Source organism: Sitophilus oryzae, unplaced genomic scaffold, assembly GCF_002938485.1.
Source record: "Sitophilus oryzae breed Bouriz unplaced genomic scaffold, Soryzae_2.0 scaffold_1297_pilon_pilon, whole genome shotgun sequence".
In the NCBI taxonomy this organism is placed as follows: domain Eukaryota; kingdom Metazoa; phylum Arthropoda; class Insecta; order Coleoptera; family Curculionidae; genus Sitophilus; species Sitophilus oryzae.
Window position 1 is genome coordinate 9,084,661 of NW_022145945.1, and position 21,291 is coordinate 9,105,951.

The 21,291-nt window shown below is 30.8% G+C and overlaps 1 protein-coding gene across 2 annotated transcripts in view; it reads right to left on the reverse strand.

Moving 5' to 3' along the window:
• The window catches only part of LOC115874715, a 68,372-nt gene that overhangs the window by 2,143 nt on the left and 44,938 nt on the right, over positions 1-21,291 (reverse strand). For both annotated transcript variants that reach the window (XM_030889959.1, XM_030889960.1), the window contains 7 exons: positions 14,923-15,099; positions 14,035-14,161; positions 9,304-9,447; positions 6,262-6,515; positions 4,583-4,721; positions 3,360-3,530; positions 540-1,088 (listed from right to left, as the gene is read on the reverse strand). In XM_030889959.1, the coding sequence (XP_030745819.1) occupies positions 540-1,088; positions 3,360-3,530; positions 4,583-4,721; positions 6,262-6,515; positions 9,304-9,447; positions 14,035-14,161; positions 14,923-15,072 (1,534 nt within the window). In that variant the 5' untranslated portion in view covers positions 15,073-15,099. The remainder of the gene's footprint in view (positions 1-539; positions 1,089-3,359; positions 3,531-4,582; positions 4,722-6,261; positions 6,516-9,303; positions 9,448-14,034; positions 14,162-14,922; positions 15,100-21,291) is intronic.

Genomic DNA, 21,291 nt, shown 5'->3' on the forward strand with positions numbered 1-21,291 from the left:
TTTTTAAAGTAAAACTGAATAGGTAACAATCAAACACCAGTCAAAAACCGACATTAGTTGTCAGCGTCATTTTCAAACGTAACTTAATTTTAATAAAAAATTTTAATATTCAGTACTAGTAATAATTTATTGTTATACTTATAAAGAAAAAGTGAACATGATAAAATACGCGGGAAGTAGATTAGACAGTGTATCTGACATGTTTCGGTTAATTTTCCCTAAATATTAAAATTACTTTTGACAATGAAGAAATCATAGTTTGTAAACCTAAGGTATGTCAGTTTTTGACTGGTGTTTGATTGTTACATGTTCGGTTTTGATATAAAAATCGATTAAGGTTTTCTCAAATTACCTAAAATCGGCTTGTCCAAAATTGTTCAAATTTGGCATGTGTGTTTACCAAATGTAGACCCTTAAAAAGTCTATTTACGACTTCGCTATAAAATCCATAGGGGAGCCAATATCTGGATAGTTCAAATTTTGCATGGGATTTCCTATGTTCCCAACGACGATTCCCAAACAACACCCGGTATACTCACTTATTCTTCCCATTGCCATGGCCATCACACCGAGCAAGAAGAAAGTCTTGTTGTCCCAGCCAATTTTATCAGCAACAAATGGCACAAAAAATCGCACCACGATGTCCGTAACTCCCAGCAATGACATAAACGTTGCAGTTTCATATTCAGTGAAATAAAACTCCTTCAACACCATCGGTGTCAGAATCGAAAAATTCAATTCGGCAAAGTTAGCCACGGTGATGCCCAACATTAGATTCACGTAAATCGGATCTTTGAACAGTTCAAAATCGAAGAAAATGCTAATTTTCTTCCAAATGCTCAGTTTTGCTTGCGGAACGGGAGATGACGGTTCTTTGTGTTCCAAGTCTTTGTGGTCCTTCTGGTCTGAATTTCTGTGTTCTTTGTACTCTGATAGGATTTTTACTGCCTCCTTCAAGACTTCTTTTTCGTGAGGAGGTAGTTGGGGATCTTCGTCATTTTTTACGTCTATTTCTGCTTCTTCGGCAATTGTCGGCTTGTTGATTTGAGATAATTTTCTTTTAGACTGTGATCCAGATTTCTCCTTGCCTAAAATAAATGTAAATCAGAAATGTGTCCTATACAGGGTTGTTCACCACATACGACACAGATTATTGTAGCTAAAGGATTAGATTTTTGCAAATTGTCAGTTTTGGGTTCGTTAAAGGACTATTAGAGCTTCAATTTAAAAATATTTTTACAAGATACAGTGTCCAAAATAAATAAAAAATATCAAAGTTGTACTTTTTTAAATGGAACATGGAGTATATTATTACATTTTTAGTTTCTACGATTAAAATAAGGTAAATTTGATTAAGGTTGCATTTTAATCTTACCGTTTTTGAAATATTTAGGTTTTTGTCAAAATACAGTAATAATTTTAATGCTTCATTTCTCTAAGCGTATTTAAGTTTTTAAAACCAAATATTGTATTAAAGTATTTCTGTTTACTAAATTTTGTGTTCCAATAATAAAAATTATACTACCTTATGCAGAGTGTCTAAAAATTTATTTTAAATAATTACTAGCTTTAAACGGCAATAACTTGTTTAATTTAAATGAAACATCCTGTATATTTAATAAGAATCCGATACACAATGTAATTGTCTATAAAATTCTATTATACCATTTTTTACCTATCTATTCAAGTTTTCATAGAAAATGCAATTTCTTATAATTTAGACCAAAACTTACAATTTGTAAAAAATCTAATCGTTTAGCTACAATACTCCGTGTCGTATGTGGTGAACAACCCTGTATAAGTAGGTAAATTCGTAAATATAATAATAGTGGTTTACCTTAAAGAGTTAAAATAAACAAAATGGGAGTGTTTGATGTATTGTGACGACGGCTTTTAACAGAACAAGGTCTTAAACTAGATGTCGCCCTATCAATATACCTATAGACTTATTGACATTTTATATTATTTTAAAAGATGTAACAAAGATTTTGGGTCTTATACTAACTTTCCCTAATTATTTACTCTAGGAACTGATACAGAGCCCAACTGATACATTGTGTACCATCCGTCGTTATATTTAACCATCATGGGAACTGCCAGGATCAGAGAGTTATTTCATAGCCCTAAAATATAATTCCATTAGTTAAGTTAACTACATTAATTGGCTTTGCGTTACAGTTAATAATAATTGCTCAATACCCAAAGACTTAATTTTGTATTAGGCAATTGTGGTAAAAGTAACACCTTAAAATTTTATTTCATTTTTGACAGATGCTTATTTATAACAATAGAGACGTTTATTTTCCTTAACTTATTGTATATTGATTTTTAGTATAGGTAAAACATTTTTGGATAATTTGTGCTAAAACATTTAAATTATGTAATTAATTAATATTTGGGCGGAAATATAATCATGGTATATTTAATTAATGGTATACTCTTTTAAAAAGATTTAACTAGTTTTCTTTATACAAGTAGACTTTACTAGTATACAAATGGGCTAGTAATATTATCGTTTTTAGCACCTGAACATTTTGTACATTTGTTGTTTTAAAAACAATCTAAAATTTCAATATTCCATAGGTATATTGATAAATGAGGTCTAATTTATAAGAAAATGCATTTTCTACGAAAACTTGAAGGGATAGGTAAAAAATGGTACAATACAATATGATAGACAATTAAATTGTGCATCTGATTCTCCTAAAATATACAGGGTGTTCCATTTAAATTGAACAAGTTATTGCCGTTTAAATCTAGAAATTATTTAAAATATTTTTTTTAGACACTCTGTATGAGGTACTATTATTTTTATTATTGCAACACAATAACTGATCAATAAATAAACTTCAGTAAATATTTAGTATTAAAAACTTTGATATCTTTGGAGAAATGAAGCCTTAAAATTTTTACTGCAATTTCACAAAATTGAAAATTTATCAAAAACGGTAAGATATAAATGCGATAAACCTTAATCAAATTTACTTTTATTTTAATTGTAGAAACTAAAAATGTAATAATATACAGGGTGTTCCATTTAAAAAAATACAACTGATTTTTTTTATTTATTTGGGACACTCTGTGTCTTGTAAAAATATTTTTAAATTGTAGCTCTAATAGTCCTTCAACGAACCCAAAACTTACAATTTGTAAAAATCTAATCGTTTAGCTACAATACTCCGTGTCGTATGTGGTGAACAACCCTGTATAAGTAGGTAAATTCGTAAATATAATAATGATGGTTACAGCAAGAGTTAAAATAAACAAAATGAAGTGTTTTGATGTATTGTGACACGACGGCTTTTAACAGAACGAGTCTTAAACTAGATGTCGCCCTAAAATTATTCGTATTGACTTACCACTATCCGATAAATTACTAAAAGATGGCCTCGTAGACATTGGTTTCGAACCTTCCCCTTTTTTACTCTTATTTGACTCTAGAGACAATCTAGAGCCCAACTGAGACCTTGAGTACCATCCGTCGTTATATTTAACCATCATGGGAGTGCCAGGATCGGTTATTTCATAGCCTAAAATATAACATTAGTTAAGTTAATATACTTTAGGGAATCTGCATGGGAAGAATCTCCGCGCAGAGCTCTGTTTCAAGGGTCTATGAAAAATTGTTCAAAAAAAGAAGTAAAGAAAAAGCCAAGTAAAGAAAGGACAAACAGTATTAAAGGGATTCAGCATAAACAAAGGTCTTAAACAGGGCTGCTGTCTGTCCCTGACACTGTTTAAAATCGATGTGGAACAAGCCCTGAAAACGTGGAAAAGGAGGTACGAACAGATGGGGATACCAACGACTCGATACTTTACACTCTTTGTTTCGCTGATGATCAAATAATACTGGCTCAAGGTTACGAGGACTTGGAATATATGGACCGCAAACTAATTGAAGAGTACCTTAAGAAGACGGAATATACGTGTATCGGCTGCGAACAACAGAACTTAATCCTAGAACAACAACAGCAAGAGACAAAACACTGCCAAAAATATATATATCTTGGCATGCACATTACCAACGATGATAGCCTTGCTGAAGAAATTAAGTACAGAAACAACCAAGGGAGATAAGCAATTAGACAACTCAACCGTATTCTATGGGATAAGGCAGTATCAAAACAAAACAAACACAAAATATATAACAGCAAAGTTAAAAGAATCATTAGTTGGTAGTTACAAAGAAAAAAAAATTAAGTTACTCGAAGCTACAGAAATGGACTTTTGGAGGCGCGCGGCCGGGAATAAGAAATGAGAGAATTCAGAACATCATGGGCGTTAAACACCGAATAACAGAAGACATCAAAATTAGCCAACTCAGATGGTACGGGCAAGTAAAAAGAATGAAGAGAGCAGAATCCTAAAGAAACTACTCAATTGGACATCACAAGGTAAAAGAAAGAGAGGGAGACCTAGACGGAGAGAAGGAATAGAGGGGAACATCAGAACAAGAGGAATAGACGAAAACCCTGGACAGGTAGAGACCAATGAAGACAGGAAATCAGAAGACGGCGAAGAACTTCATGAATAGATTTGTATATATATAATATTCTTTTATTGTATAATTGTATTACTTTACCTGTATGAACGGGATCGTCTTCGTTGTGTAGGTATTGGCTAGACAACCAGCTGCGATTTTTACGGATCTTTCCCCATGAGTTTCTGCGCACTTCGGCTGTTCCATTTTCAAGTAAAGCTGCCGATTCTGGGCTCATGTCCTTAAGAAGAAGAAAAAAATAAATTCCCCTTTTTTTATTTTGGTTTTAGATAGTATAGTTTTAAATATACATAGGTATCGTCATTGTTGCTGTACGTTTTGGGATCCCAAATCCCCAGACATTTCTGCTTAAATCTGCGCTTTATTCATCCAAATGTTCTCTATGGTTATTTGACGTAACCCAAACCAGTTCTTTTATTTTACTTGTTCATCAATTTTTCTTTTCCAACAATAAAGTCCGAGTTTTGGGTACTCAAATCACAATAAAAAAACGTTCGGATAAAAAAAATGATCATTTATGCAGAAAAATATTGAGAGTTGGAAATCTATGAAGGCAATAAATTTCTTATTGTCGTTCTCTTTAAATTTAAATAGCCATAAAGAAAACTTGAAGTTTTTAGAGGCATGTACAGTGTATGTCTCATTAACCAGGAAGGCAGAACTATCCTTGCATGATATTTCTGCCTTCTGCCGTTGTTGAAGTTAAAGGACTGCGGTTTTCCCAAACGTTGATTAGTTTTGGATGTTCTTCTATTTCAGTTATCCTTCAACTTATAGAATAGCTGAAAGCTACTTGTTAAGAAATTTTTGACTGTGTATGTGTAGAAATTTTTGACTATGTATGTATTCAATTCATAGCACAAATCTGACTACGCCACAGGATCCTATACCGTGTGGTGCATTGTCGTAATAGTTGTTTCTTTTTGTAAACAAATAGGCTAGTAATATTATCAGTTTTAGCACCTGTACATTTTGTTCATTTGTTGTTTTTTAATATCTAAAATGTCAATATTACATAAGAAAATGTATTTTCTAAGAAAACTTGCAGAGATAGGTAAGAAATGGTATAATACAATTTGATAGACAATTAAATTGTGCATCTGATTCACGTAAAATACACAGGGTGTTCTATTTAAATTAAACAAGTTATTGCCTTTTAAAGTTAGTAAATATTTAATATAAATTTTTAGATACTCTGTATAAGGTAGTATAATTTTTATTATTGCAACACTAAATTGAGTAAATAGAAAAACTTTAGTACAATATTTGGTTTTAAAAACTTGAACACGCCTAGAGAAGTGAAGCATTAAAATAATTATTGTTACTGCATTTTCACAAAATCGTAAATATTTCAAAAACGGCAAGTTCAAAGTGCAGTCAACCTTAATCAAATTTACCCTTATTTTAATCGTAAAAACTAAAATTGTAATAATATACAGAGTATTCCATTTAAAAAATACAACTTTGATATTTTTTATTTATTTAGGACACTCTGTATATTATGAAAATAATTTTAAATTGTAGACCTTTAGTAGTCCTCCAATCTATCACAATTTCTAAAAATATAATCGTGTGGCTACAATACTTAATTCGTATCGTATGATTAATAACCCTGTATAATAAAACCTTTTGGTCGAATAGAAACTACAAGAATCATTTTCAAAACAAAACACGCGGTTTCAAACCTTTTGGTGGAAATCCGCTGGAGTAAGTAAACTGGAAGAGTTCTTAGGTTATATTTTTTAATGGTTCTTACTAACCCTAAATTTGGTATGCCACTCGACTGGTTGTAACAACAATGAGCAAACAAATGCGTGTAGGGCAAAAGCCGAAAATAACAGTAATGTTCCCTTCATTCCATAGACACTGTTGAAGAAAACGATAATGTAGGGCCAAACGATAGGTCCCAAGGCAGTAGTGGACCAAGAAAATCCAGTGGCAATCCTTCTTTTTACTTTGAAGTAAGTGTTCAAAGCCAAGGCGTTAGAAGATTGCGTGATACCAATACCAGATCCTAGAAAACAAAAATATTTCTATATAATATACTATGTAATTTATTACTAAATTTTATTAAAATTTATAACACTGATGTACAGGGTGGGTAAAAATTCGACGCTTTTAAATGGAAACACCCTTCTCTATAGGAGATAGACAAAAACTAATATCGGTGTCTGGAGCTCAATTTTCATCAAAAACATAATGGTGAAAACCGCATATCGATATCTGTTACCGTTTCGGAGTTACGGGGTGTTTTTCAAAAATATGTATTTTTAACAAATCGCTGTAACTTTTTTGCTATGAAAAATTTTGTATTTTTATGAAAACATTTCCAAAGCACCTTTTTACGTAGAATTTAATGGTTTAAGTATAATTTTTTTAAAATTAATAATTAATTAAGAATTATCAACAGAAAATTTGATTTTATATATGGAGCACCCTGTATACTTTTAATTTATTGAAAAGAATTTAAAATTACCTTTCCAAAACTATAACACACTTGATATTTTGCTCGATTCCTCTTCGAGATATAGAGTATATAAAAATTCGCCCGCTTTAAATAAGTAGGCTTTGAACGGCACCGGCTGTAATGCAAAAAACTTCTAGCTGTGAGCAGCAATTAAAACGAAAATAATATTTGCAATGAGAGATGCAGAATTTTAATATTTTTTTTAATTTAAACTATATTTTAATTTAAACTATATTTAACAACATCAACACATTTAAACTATATCTAATAACAATAAAAATAAATAGCAAACCAAGACATGAGATTTTTCTACAGATGTTCCACATATCAACCGTCTTCTGTTATGGAAAGACGGGGCAGTTTTTGAACATTTCTCGCGGAATTCATTAACTCAGTGGGGGTGAAAGATACCCTCTCATAACTGCTAAGTGTTTCGAATTTTTGTCTAGATTATACGGAAGAATAAGGAACCTTTATTCTTCCGCAAATATATCCATAGGATTAGATCCATGGGCACTAAGTGAGGCGGCCTCGACGGCCAACGGCTGGGATCTTGATTAGCTATTCAGTTATTCTTGAAATTGGCTGCAAAAATTTGCTGATAACTTCAGCGTTCAGAGCCGGTGCGTCGTCTTGCTGGAAAAATATGTTTTCGTGTTCCATTAAGGGCATATCATCAATAAGGGATCCAAAGCCTACTAGTTAAAAGTGGCGAACTTTTAAAAATTCTGTATTTCGAAAGGGATTATAACAAAATATCAAGTGTGCTATATTTTTGGAAAGGTAATTTTAAATTCTTTTCAGTTCGTTAAAAATATAGAGGGTGTCCCAAATAAAAAATCAATTTTTCTGTTGATAACTCTTAAATTATTAATTTTAAAAAAACTATACTTAAACCATTAAATTCTACGTAAAAAGGTGCTTTGGAAATGTTTTCATAGAAATACAAAATTTTCCATAGCAAAGAAGTTACGGCGATTTGTTAAAAATGCACATTTTTTAAAAACACCCCGTAACTCCGAAACGGTAACAGATATTGATGTGCGGTTTTCACCATCATGTTTTTGATGAAAATTGAGCTCCAGACACCGATATTAGTTTTCGTCTATCTCCTAAAGAAAAAGGTGTTTCCATTTAAAAGCGCCGAATTTGACCCATCCTGTACAGTGCTATCTACAGAAAATTCACAAAAAAATAATGGTATTTAAGATAATTACAAGGCCTATTTTAAAGTTTTAACAACCTGTAAACTATGCATTTCCACACTCATATTTATAGGAACCTTTTTTTATAATTTTTAATGAGAAATCAAAGAGTACTTATTAAAAAGTTTGCCAAGTTAATGACATTAACATTTTTTAAAGGTTGCTATTAATATTGGATTAGGGCAAATTAATTATATATATCTCATCAAGGAGACGGAAATCGATAAAATATAAAGAGACAACTTTTAATCAGCATTTAACGGTTTACACAATTTTACCAACAAAAGAAAAAAAAGTCAGTGATGCACATATTCTTTTTAGAAAAATATTCCAGTGATAACTCATATGCACGTCCCTGGTTAGCATTAAAATATGTTGCACTTATAGTAACTTTTACCCTCAAAATTTCATTCAAATCGCTAAAAGCACTTGAAAGAAAACAAAGTCGAATCGGACCTATGTTAATATGAAAAATTAGTCTTATTTTTTCGAGTAGAATCTCTGTACGAGAGATGTTTTTTCAAAACACCCTGTATACCTTGTTTTGGCAGCATAACTATAGCAAAGACTATCGCAATATATTTTGAAATTAACATCGCTAAAATACCTTAAAAAATGAAAATATATGCCTTTACAAAAGCGTTACTGGTTTAAGAATTTACGGAAATAAATTACTCAATAGTTTCTTGCTAGAATAAACACTTTCGTAATCAACAAAAAAACTCTTAATTATTATATCAATCTGATATGGGAATTTAAAAAAAGGAATTATTAGAAAATAAAAACTCATTCAAAACACTTTAAATAAACTTAATAAATACAATATACATCTATAAAATAGATACATAAACAATTAATTTACATATCATTTTAAAAGTATTTCAAATGTAGTTGAATTATTTTTAATTTCCTATTTTAAAATTGAAATTAGTATTTTTGCCGATTAGAATATTTATATTCAAGTAGATCCAAGTGTTTTTAAAAGTTTGTTCTAGTAGCAATATTTCTAGGAAGCTCATTGTCAGATGTAAATCTACTGTAATATCCATGTAATATCTATTAGTACTAATTTATAGTAATTAATTATTGGGATAAATATAAGTAAAATGAAATTGTTACCTACAACTTACCATAAAATGCGGAATATAAAATCATATATCCCCAAAAACTATCACAGAATTGACAGAAAAATAGCGAAAAGGCCACCAGAAGCGACCCAAACATCGCCACTTGTCTGTAAGTAAATTTCCTAAATAGAGGTCCATTTAAAAGCCCTAAAAAGAGAAAGAAATACTTGTACAATGTGGTACTCTACCGCCCAAATCAAAAATCTTATGTAAATTTTCTGTTTGAAAATTAAGCACATATCATAGCTAAAGGTTATAACCAATCTACATTCTATATTTTTTGTCAAATAAATATTTGATCGGCTTTGACATCAATATAAAGAACCGTGTAGAGGCCGTGTAAAACTGTTAAACGTTTTGTCTTTTTATGAACTACTGTAACCAGCATCCCGTAAACCTTAAAATACACTGAAGAATCATTAGAAGGCATTTTTCCAAATACAGTTTCAAGCATTAGTAAATATCTAAAATGTCCTAAAATTTTCTCTAGGGTAAGTAAAAAAATACATTTTCCAAAAGTTTTTTTTTATAATACAACCAAATTTATGATATTTTTTATCAACAACCAATTGAATCGTAAAATTTACACAAATCGCCTTCAAAATAAAATTAAAAATCATAACGTATGCCTTGATGGTATCACAATAAACGATTACCATAAACCAATGACTTCTTGTTATACCAAATGTTGAGCTTATTGTCAAAATAAAGAAACCAAACCGGTCTGTTCTGGACTTTCAACTTAATTGAAAAAATTAAATAAAAAATAATACTATAGGACACAACAAAATTAAAAATAATTAACAAGGAACTTTGGGAATATAATTATTATCTACCCATAAAAAATATTAAAGAATAACTTAAAAGTATGTTTTAGAACCGAATATTAATGATATACCTAGTCCTATTAGCATAAAAACAATTATTTAAATACAATTTTTGCTAACAAATTCTAATATAATTGATAGTCTGGAAAAATATTTTTAATTCTGACTCTTAAAAATCTTTTTTTGTTAGAAAAAAATATCTATCATTATACAAAGTGCTAAATAAATTTAACACACAAAATTAAACACCACGTGCTTTATTTGAAACGATTCTTCGCTGAAAAACTGGTTTGAAATAAGTGAAATAAAAGAATATAAATTTACATAAAACATCTAGATTAGTTGGTTGCTTAAATAATTAATGTCGCTAAATATAAACAAATGGCTTGTAACAAATAGTGACATTAAAAACTTTTTACGTTGCCAATAAATGATAGTATTAATATTGTTAAAAATATACAGGGTGGTCCGAATTGTATTCCGGAAACTTCGGCAACATATTCTGCAGATAAAAGTAAGTAAAAAAGTTCGTATCAATGTGTGTTCTAAAATGCTTAATATCGGAGATACAGGGTGTAGAAGTTTCATTTTTATTTCGATTTTTTCCAAATAATTTTTGAAGTAACGTCAATATTTGGATGAAAATTGGTGTCTGGGAGTTTTTTGTCATGAGAAATTTTATTTTGATGTCAATATGACTCCTACTAGTAGAGGGCGCCACCTAGATATTTTTTAACTGGTTAGAAGAGTAATAACTTTTCGTGTGTACCTGTCTAAAACTACCAAGTAAAAAAATATACATTTAGGACGTTTTTTACGTAAAAAAGGTCTCTTGGTAAAAACGGCTACGAGTAATGGTTTTCGAGATATTTTGAATAGAAATTATCAATACCTGTCATCACTGACATAAATTAAACATGTTGATTAAATAGTTATTAGACTCAAATCATAAATTTGAAATGTTTTTGTGTCAAATGTTCAATAGACACTGTTTTATCATCATTTTTTTTACAGAAAGAACTACGATTAATTAAAAAAAAATAAAAATTTCCCAAATTTATTATTTCAGTGAAATAACTATCTACTCAACGTGTTTATTTTTCGTCAATAATGACATGTATTTACTATTTCCATTCTAAATATCTTAAGAACGGTTGCTCGTAGAGATTTTTATGAAGAGATATTTTTTATGTAAAAAATGACAGAGATGTATATTTTTAGTTTTATACAGGTACGGACAAAAAGTTATTACGCTTCAAAACAGTTAAAACACACGTAGGTGGCGCCCTCTACAAATAGGAGTCAGGTTGACATCAAAATCAAATTTCTCATGTCGAAAAACTCCCAGACACCGATTTTCATCCAAATATTGACGTTATTTCAGAAATTATTTAGAAAAAATCGAAATAAAAATGAAACTTCTACACCCTGTATCTCTGAAACTAAGCATTTTAGGACATATATTTATACGAACTTTTTTACTCATTTTTATCTGCATAATATGCTGTCGAAGTTTCCGTAATACAGTTCGGACCACCCTGTATATATTTTTATGATAAAGATAGAATACAGATAGAAAACATTCGGTGAACATTGTCGGTGAACATTCGGTCGGTGAACAAGTTTCCTATTTAAATAGCACGTAAAAAAATCTTCTTCCATTAAAAGTACCATAACTTTGAAACGGTTTACGATAAAAAAATTTACATCGTGGTTTCGTGTAGAGCATAAAATTTCCTAAAAAATATATCTGAGAGTAATCTAGTTTCTTTTTACTAATAATGAAAATTTTTAATCAATAAACACTAAAACTGATTGATTTTTTATTGCAAATTGATTTTTTTCACTTTTCTTTCTGCTTTCAAATATACGAATTATTGAACTGAAAAAAATTACGGTTCAATAGATTTTTTAGTAAATTTTATGCTCTACAAGAATCCGCGATGCAAAATTTTTTTATCGTAAACTGTTTCAAAGTTGTGGTACTTTTAATGGAAAAACATTTGTTTACGTGTTATTTAAATGGAAAATTTTGAATGTTCACCGACACCTTTTAAAAGTGAGCTAAAAATCCTGCCTTCCGGGGATATTTTTTTTCTCGGTTATTAGTTTCATTTTAACCCATAAATTCCATAGGTTATTTTTTTGACTCACCCTAATGTCTATTACGTAGGCTATTAATAATTTCTTAGAATTTTTACTCAAATGCAAATAAAGATGCATACTTACTTATTTGTCATTATTGTAGAACAAGGAAAAAGAAAGTTGTATACAGGGTGTCCCAGGCTGAGCGTGCATTAGAAGTTTCTAGAGAACTACAACATCTAGCTCGGATATTTTTTGCACATCATAGTTTCACAACGAGATCTATCGATTAAAAATATTTTCAATATGGCGGCACTTCCGGAAATACCGGAAGTTGACAGCAACCTTCATATTTTAAATGGGTGCTCCCATTTTTTATTATGTACTTAAATTCTCTGTAAAATTTTATGAATTTTGATATTAAATACTCTATATCTAACATTAACCGTTTTTGAGAAAAAAAATATTTAAAATTTTTGAACGAAAAAAACTGCCTGTCAAAAATATGTGTATAGCCTAAACGTCAAATTTAATGATTACCACAGCCATTGTGCCATAAGGAGAAAACATGTGGCTATCTACTTCAAGAATTAAATTGTTCGAATGCTGTCATAGAATTGAGCGATTAAAAAATTATCATAAATCATTTTTTTCAAATAGAAACCCACCTTTTTATTTCACTATAGTGAAAAGGCTTTTCAATTCGTTACTTTTTAACTATACATGTTCCAATACCTAAAATAAATCGTTTTTGGGTTATTTAAGATTTAGTTTTAAAGCGTATATTTTCTTATTTTAACTAGTAGCCTATGACTTTAAACGTCAAGTGATGTAAAATAATAGATCTGGCCATGTCATATTGTGACGCTTTGTTTAAAAAGCAGCATCATTTTCGAGCCAACTTTGCGCTGTTTTTTTTCGATCATACGGAATATTATTAATTCGATCAACTATTAGATATCACTAAAGAGCGAAAATACGAGATATATTTTTATAAATACACTTTTTAAACTCTTAAGCAGGCAGTATTTATACTATAGGAAATTCAAATAATTCGTTTTCTGACAGATGGAAATACATTTTCTAACCGTTTGACCCTTAATGTCAAAGGAAGTTAGATAAAATCAAGAAAAATATACGTTTTCAAACTCAATCTTAAATAACTCAAAAACGATTTATTTTAGGTATAGGAACATGTATAGTTAAAAAGTAACGAATTGAAAAGCCTTTTCACTAGTGAAATAAAAAAGTGGGTTTCTATTTGAAAAAAATTATTTATGATAATTTTTTAATCACTCCATTCCATGACAGCTACCGCCATTATTATATGACATTTGAACAATTTAATTTTTGAAATAGATAGCCACATGTCTTCTCTTTATGCCACAGTGGCTGTGGTAATCATTAAATTTGTCGTTTAGGCTATACCGATTTTTTTGACAGGCAGTCTTTTTTCTCCAAAAATTTTAAATATTTTTTCTTCTCAGAAACGGTTAATGTAAAGTATAGAGAGTGTTTGATATCAGAATTCATAAAATTTTACAGAGTTTAAGTACGTAGTAAAAAATGGGGGTACCCATTTAAAATAAGAAAGTTGCTGGCAACTTTCGGTATTTCCGGAAGTGCCGCCATACTGAAAATATTTTTAATCGATAGAGTAGTTGTGAAACAGTGAAGTGCAAAAAATCTCCGAAGTAGATATTGTAGTTCTCTAAAAACTTCTAATGAACGCTCAGCTTGGGACACCCTGTATATTGAAAGAATGTATACTACTAGGTAAATAATTTTAATGATTGAATGTATCTGATTAGAGCTTACCTACCCATGGAAGCGTTAAATGCTGAATTCATATTAATTATGCTAGTCGTCTGAGCTGAGCTAATGTGTAACTCTTCGAATTTCGACCTAAAAACTAATCCGAACTGTTGGAACATTGGAAATGTGCTCAACTAAAAAGAAAATTTTTAAATACACAGTGAATCCACAAACGGAAATTTATCTATATTTTTGCTTTTCAAAAAAAAATAATCCTTCGTATAATTAATTGTTTTATACTTATTAAAAAATTATATTTATATTTATTTATTATTATTAGAATTTTATTTATAAAATAATCAAATAATAATTTACTAAATATTATACAGAGTGCGTATTAAAATATGTATGAAAATTAGAAAAATCCCAATTATAAAGAATTACTTTTCTCAAAAAAAAAATATTTCCTTTTTCAGTAAGCATTAATGGACGCACTGTATTTATTAAGTACCTTATATTTGAAATGAAAATATTATCGACATTTTTCAAAAATTGCAGACACTAAACAATTGATATTTGGTATATACCGGGTGCTTCTCAAAAGTGGCCCACCTCTATAACTTTTTTATTATTTCCATTTAATATATTCCACGAGGTGTTTCAAACGTTCACCAAAATATCAACATTTTGTTTTCTCTCGTATAATTGACAGCTGGAAACTTTCAATTTTAATTTAGAAAGAGATAGGTACTAAAGAGTCAAATAATTTAGCTACAAATTGCTTAAAAAATCATCAAAATCGGCCTACTAGAAAAAAATATATTAAACTTTAAAATACATAAAAATTTTAAGATGCTCGTTTTTCGTGCCGGTGATTGTATAGAAAACACAACTAATAGAAAAAATTACGAAATTGAATATTTAGCTTAAATAAAAGTTATAAATATTGACTTACGTTACTAAATCCACACGCTAACACTATTAGCCAACCCCATCCCCCATCTGGAGGGACAAAATCGGGATCCCCCACTCGCATTCTTCGTCTTTTTGGTTTCTGCTGTTCTATAAATACTTTCGGTCTTTCTTTGATCGGCTTCATGTCCATCTTGACTTACTTTATTCTATTCTATACCTGTAACAATAAACAACAACCTTCAAAAACACTGTTCATCAGTTTTAGTTTTAAAACACGTCCCCCTTCCACTCAAGATAAATTAAATCAATTCTAAGAAATGACACACCTCCAAAGTTTTTTTCGAAAACAAAAATTTGATTATAGGCTTTGATTTATCGGATTTTAATCCCTTGCCAAAACGTTACTTTTTTACTCGGAATAAATCCTTATTGTTATCAAAGTCTCAGGTTTTGTGACGTATACATGAGCAAATAAAATTACCGCACAATTCTGTAAAATCTAAAGTATTGCACTGCGTACCTTTATCGCAAATCTAATGTTCAAAGTATTTTATTTTCCTTGATAACCAGCAGCACATTTTTAATTAGCACTTGGATAAAAACCATTTTTATTATGTAAATCGTCTATTAGAATATCGTTCTATAATAATTATAACTTTTCTAGAGCGAGAGCGGCATGCAGTAGTTTAACTTTCATAAATATAAAATTACATAGTCACGGCTTATACCAGCAAAAAATTAGCTAACATATGAAGCCTCGTCTACAAATAACGGTTTTAATTTTGCAAACTTTGGTTTTACCTCTCAGGGTAAGACAGAGTAAGACAGTAACTAGCGTATACATATAGGCTTGGTGCATTTCAGTTGATTTTAAGAATTCCGACCGCAGCGCTCGATACGGCAGAAATCAGAAATTTTCGCTCTGTATTTCACGCAGTTCCGATGTTGATCGCGTTGAAATAATATAAAAATCGTGGCTTTGTCATAATGTTTAAGTATTTTAGTTTGTATTAGTATTAGTGCAATTATTGAAACTATACAGGGTGGTCCGAACTGTATTCCGGATACTTCGGCAGCATATTCTGCAGATTAAAATAAGTAAAAAATTTGTAAAAATGTATGTCCTAAAATGCTTAGTTTCGGAGATACAGGGTGTAGAAGTTTCAGTTTTATTTCGATTTTTTCCAAATAATTTCTGAAATAACGTCAATATTTGGATGAAAATTGATATCTGGGAGTTTCTTGACATGAGAAATTTGATTTTAATGCCAACAGAAATCTTACTTGTAGAGGGCGCCACCTGTATATTTTTTAACTGGTTTGAACACTAATAACTTTTCGTCCGTACCTGTATAAAACTAAAGAGTAAAAAAAATACATTTACGACGTTTTTTACGTAAGAAAGGTCTCTTGGTAAAAATCGCTACGGCTAATGGTTCTCGAGATATTTCGAATCTAAATTATCAATACCTGTCATTATTGACATAAATTAAACATGTTGACTAAATAGTTATTAGACTGAAATCATAAATTTGAAATGTTTTTGTGCTAAAAGTTCAACAGCAACTATTTTATCATAATTTTTTGCAGAAAAATTTATGATTAATTTAAAAAAATAAAAATTTCCCAAAAATTTATTATTTCAGTGAAATAACTATCTACTCAACGTGTTTATTTTTCGGCAATAATGACATGTATTGACTATTTCCATTTTAAATATCTTAAGAACGGTTTCCCGGGGCGATTTTTACAAAGAGATATTTTTTACGTAAAAAGTCACAGAGATGTATATTTTTTCGCTCGGTTGTTTTATACAGGTACGGACAAAAAGTTATTACGCTTTAAAACAGTTAAAACACATGTAGGTGGCGCCCTCTACTAGTAGGAATCATATTGACATCAAAATCAAATTTCTCATGTCAAAAAACTCCCAGACACCAATTTTCATCGAAATATTGACGTTACTTCAGAAATTATTTAGAAAAAATCGAAATAAAAATGAAACTTCTACACCCTGTATTTCTGAAACTATGCATTTTAGGAAATACATTTATGCGAACTTTTTTGCTTATTTTTATCTGCAGAATATGCTGCCAAAGTTTCCGGAATACAGTTCGGACCACCCTGTATATGTTATTGTATAACACTGAGGTACGAGGTTTGTGTGTAAAAACGCGGTTTCGGATGGTAAAAATTAAGTGAAAAATAACCCGGAACTACAAATAACGGTCGTAATAATAAAGGTCGCTTTGTGTTGTGATAATTTCAGATGTTAATAAAATTATCGAAAAAATGTTAACGCATAAAGGGGAGCGTAATTAGTAATTAGGGCGTTGTAGTGCAATATCATTCAATAACACAACTTTCCCGGATATTCAACTCTCCCGAAAATATATCTTCATGGTTTCTCACACTGATTTGATCAAAAGCAAAAATGGATTCAAGCAGTTACATATCACCAAACAGTTACAGCATGCAAATATCCCAATTTATCGAAATAAAAGTTTTTTTATTCAAGGGATATTGAGTAATGCTATTTTCCCATTTTGTACCAATTTTCATAAATATACAGAAACACTTTAAAGAAGAGTAAAAAGGTTGAACTGTGTAAAGTAATTATGTTGATATATTGTGTCAAAAACTTATCAATATTTGGCAAAGTTATTGTACATGCTATACATTGACAACATTAAAATGGCTTGAATAAACATATTTGAAAACAAATCTCTGAATATTAGGTATCGTGTATTATTAAAATTAAATTATGTTTAAGTGTGGGTATATACCAATTTAACAGTAAATAAACATATTATACCAATTCGTCACATTTATCATTAAAATCATTAATTATTATAAACCGCACGTTTCAAATTTTCGGCATTTTAAAAATTTATATTATTTAATTTTAAAATTCGAATAAGGTACGCGCACACTGACCAGAGCCGCATTCTTTTCGCTATTTTGTTTCTTTTTGACCACGAACTGAAAACCACGAACTGAATGACCACGAACAAGAAATAATTATAAGGTCCTTGCTAATAGAAGAAGTAGTTCAGTCATTGGAGATTTTCGCTTGAAAAAAAGTCCGGAAGTTTTGCAACTTTGCAGGTTTATAGGTTCTGGGGTCCCTAACTAAAATCCATAAAATGCACATCTCCAGACTAGCCGCCGGCGCCGCCATCTTGCCAAGATGGCGCCCAAAATCGCAAAAATTTGAGGAGAGCAAAATTAAAGAGAATAAAATTTCCTATAAAAAAGGTTTCATAAAAATTTTCGCTAAAGTCAAATAATTAATTTTAATTATTGAAAATGTGTACTTGTTTCCACACCACCCAAGAGGTAAAGTATATGGCGCGTTTATTTTAACATGGTCTCCCCGGAGGCCTACTCCACTAGATAAATTAAAAACTTTAACTTATCTGCACAAGCCCGACGCCGACGGATCTGGCTCATTGATGTCAAAGTCGATCGTGTCTGCTGTGCTGGGCTCATCAGGGTGGTCTCTCAATACGTCCAACTCTTCAGCTTCAGCCGCCAGAGGGATATCTACAGACAAGTCCAACTCCTCTTCATCGGATTCGTCGAGTGACACTTCAGTGACGTTGTCATAGGATTTTCCATTGCAGTATGCACAAATCATTGAACATCCTGCTTTTCTGCATCCGCAGGCTTTACCATAGTTGTTGGTTTTGCATTTACAGGATAAAAATACTACAGGGATTTTGGAGCTGGATCTTTCGACGTTCTGACTGGACGTCCAGGACGACAATTAATTATTCATAAATTAATGAGCGAATTAATGATACGCCACTGTTACATGACAAAATTGAAGAAACTAAACTAAAACCAGTTTTAGTGAACCCTAATCGACATTTGATTCCGGAAAATCGACTATACATAATATATCATATTTTACGCAAAATTGTAAAATTTCCAGGGATTTTGTGCCTAAACGGTTGACTTCAGCGAAAATGTTCATAAAGTCTTTTTTATAGAAAATTTTATTCTCTTTAATTTTGCTCTCCTCAAATTTTCGCGAAAAACGCATAGTTTTCGAGATATTCACAAAATACCGATTTTGGACGGCATCTTGGCAAGATGGCGGCGCCGGCGCGGCGGCAAGTCTGGAAATGTGCATTTTATGGATTTTAGTTACGGACCCCAAAATCTATAAACCTGCAAAGCTTCAAAACTTCCGGACTTTTTTCCAAGCAGGCCCCTTTTTTGATCCCCAATGACTGATCTAAAGAAGAAATCACGAGAAAGAATCGAAATTTATAGGTTCTAGGTTCACAATATTTACAAAAGTCCACATTACTTCCATATTTAATTGAGGATGAACTAAGTTAGCACTAGCCGCATTTACAGAAAATTATTCTGACCCAACAATGCTAGCCGCATTTTCGTCGATGCGATTTGTGCGGTTCTGGCTAGTGTGCGCACCACGTGCGCACCTTCATTGAAAGTTTTTAACACAAACAATATTTTTCTTCGGTCGATGCGACGCATGCAGCTCTGGTCAGTGTGCGCGTACCTGTCTGTCCAACGATTCGATGAAGATTTCGGCAGGTGACATCAGGGGGGTGACAGTGAAATAGGAAGATTGGAAACAGTCATTAGTGTCATTCCTGTCATCTCCTGACGACAAGTATGGCCGCCTAGACAAGGACAGCAATGTTTCTCTCTAACTATTGTCTAACTTCACAGTTTAGAATTGGACATATTTCAGAGACAACTTCAGATTTGTTCTAGAATAAATTTCGGCGCCATTTTAATTCTCTCCGTTTAGTTTTGTTTTGTAAATTCAATTTGATATTTCGGCAGAAATTTATAAATGTAAAGGTAATCACAACCAAACCAAACAATTTACAGCAAGGTAAGATCATTTTTAACTATAGTCAACATTAGTTATCTCCAGTATGTGCGATTTATTGTCAATAATGCAATAAATCTGACTGATAAATCCGATTGTTATCCGAATAAAAGTCTCTTTTTGCTTCTTTTTGATTTATAAACCAGGTCTCTTTGGGAATAATGGACGCTTTTTTTAAACAGTATATTTGTATTTTATACCTATTGATATTTTTACATTGTTAATTTTAGTATAAAATAAATTGTTTTTCTGTTTTCAGGTTTTTGTATAAGGCTCCCGTTTTCATGTTCCTGCCCCCGTTTTCTGTCTCTGATGGCTGTAAATACGTGTATTTATTTACAAATTACTGTAAGTCATGCTTATACCTTACTAATTTACGTTAAAATTGCATATAATTAAGTAATTGCTGTTGAAATCATTCAATTCTTTATTTTTTATATATATTTAGTCACGTTGTCTCATATTTCAAATATGTTTAAATAAAATTTTGTTTTGTTTTATTTATGATAAGAAAGAGTACAAAATACATTTAAACTGAAACAGGGCCCGCCATTGAATAACCGGAAACGGAAATAAATACGAAGCCATCATGTCAACCTGTCAATTGGAAAATTAGTTCTCCAGACGACAACGAAGGCTTTCGGTGGCGTATCGTGTTTCCACGATTTAACACAGAGTTGACACTTCTTTCTAGTTAATTATTTTATGGGTGACATCCTAACATGACAGAACTGACGATTTACTTGTGAATAAAAGGACACACATGTACAACTTTTACTGTCAGATATTATTCTCTCGTTACACCAGAGAAAATTCCCTTTAAATAATTTATAACATAAGCAATTTTCAGAAAATACAATTCATATAATGATGTCGGGCAGTGTTCTATATCAAAATATACCAATTTTAATATTTTTAGTATAGTTTGTGTAAATAAATATTGTAAAGAACAAACAATTCTTTAATTTTATTGAATTTGGCAGAAATGACGAGAAAAATAAAACGGAAAACATTATAAGTTTCACCACAAACTAATTTAGTAGTTTGTCTGTGGTTTCACTGAGGATATGTTAGTTATTATCTATTGATTCAAGGAAAGTAGACAGTATTAACCTCATTTATACAGAGTGTTTCAAAAAGCATGTGCCATCTCTCTTGGAGAGATTCATCATGTAAAAATAAGATTTATTTTTCATGTTAATATAGGTCCGATCCTGCTTTGTTTCGTAGCTATAGAGTGTTAAAGTCTTAATAATCTTTCGATTTATTATAATTTTCTTCCAAGTACTTCTGGTGATTCGAATAAAATTTTAAGGGTAAAAGTTATTATAAGTGTTACATATTTTAATTATCACTGGAATATTTTTCAAAAAAAAACGTGTCGCGACTAACTTTTTTTCTTTTGATATCAAAATTTTGTAGGCCGATTAATGCCAACTTAAAGTTACTTCTTGATATTTTGTCGAATTCGGCTTCCTTGATGAAATAAACAGTAAACTCATTAATCACAATTAAGAAAATTAAAATTAAATTAAT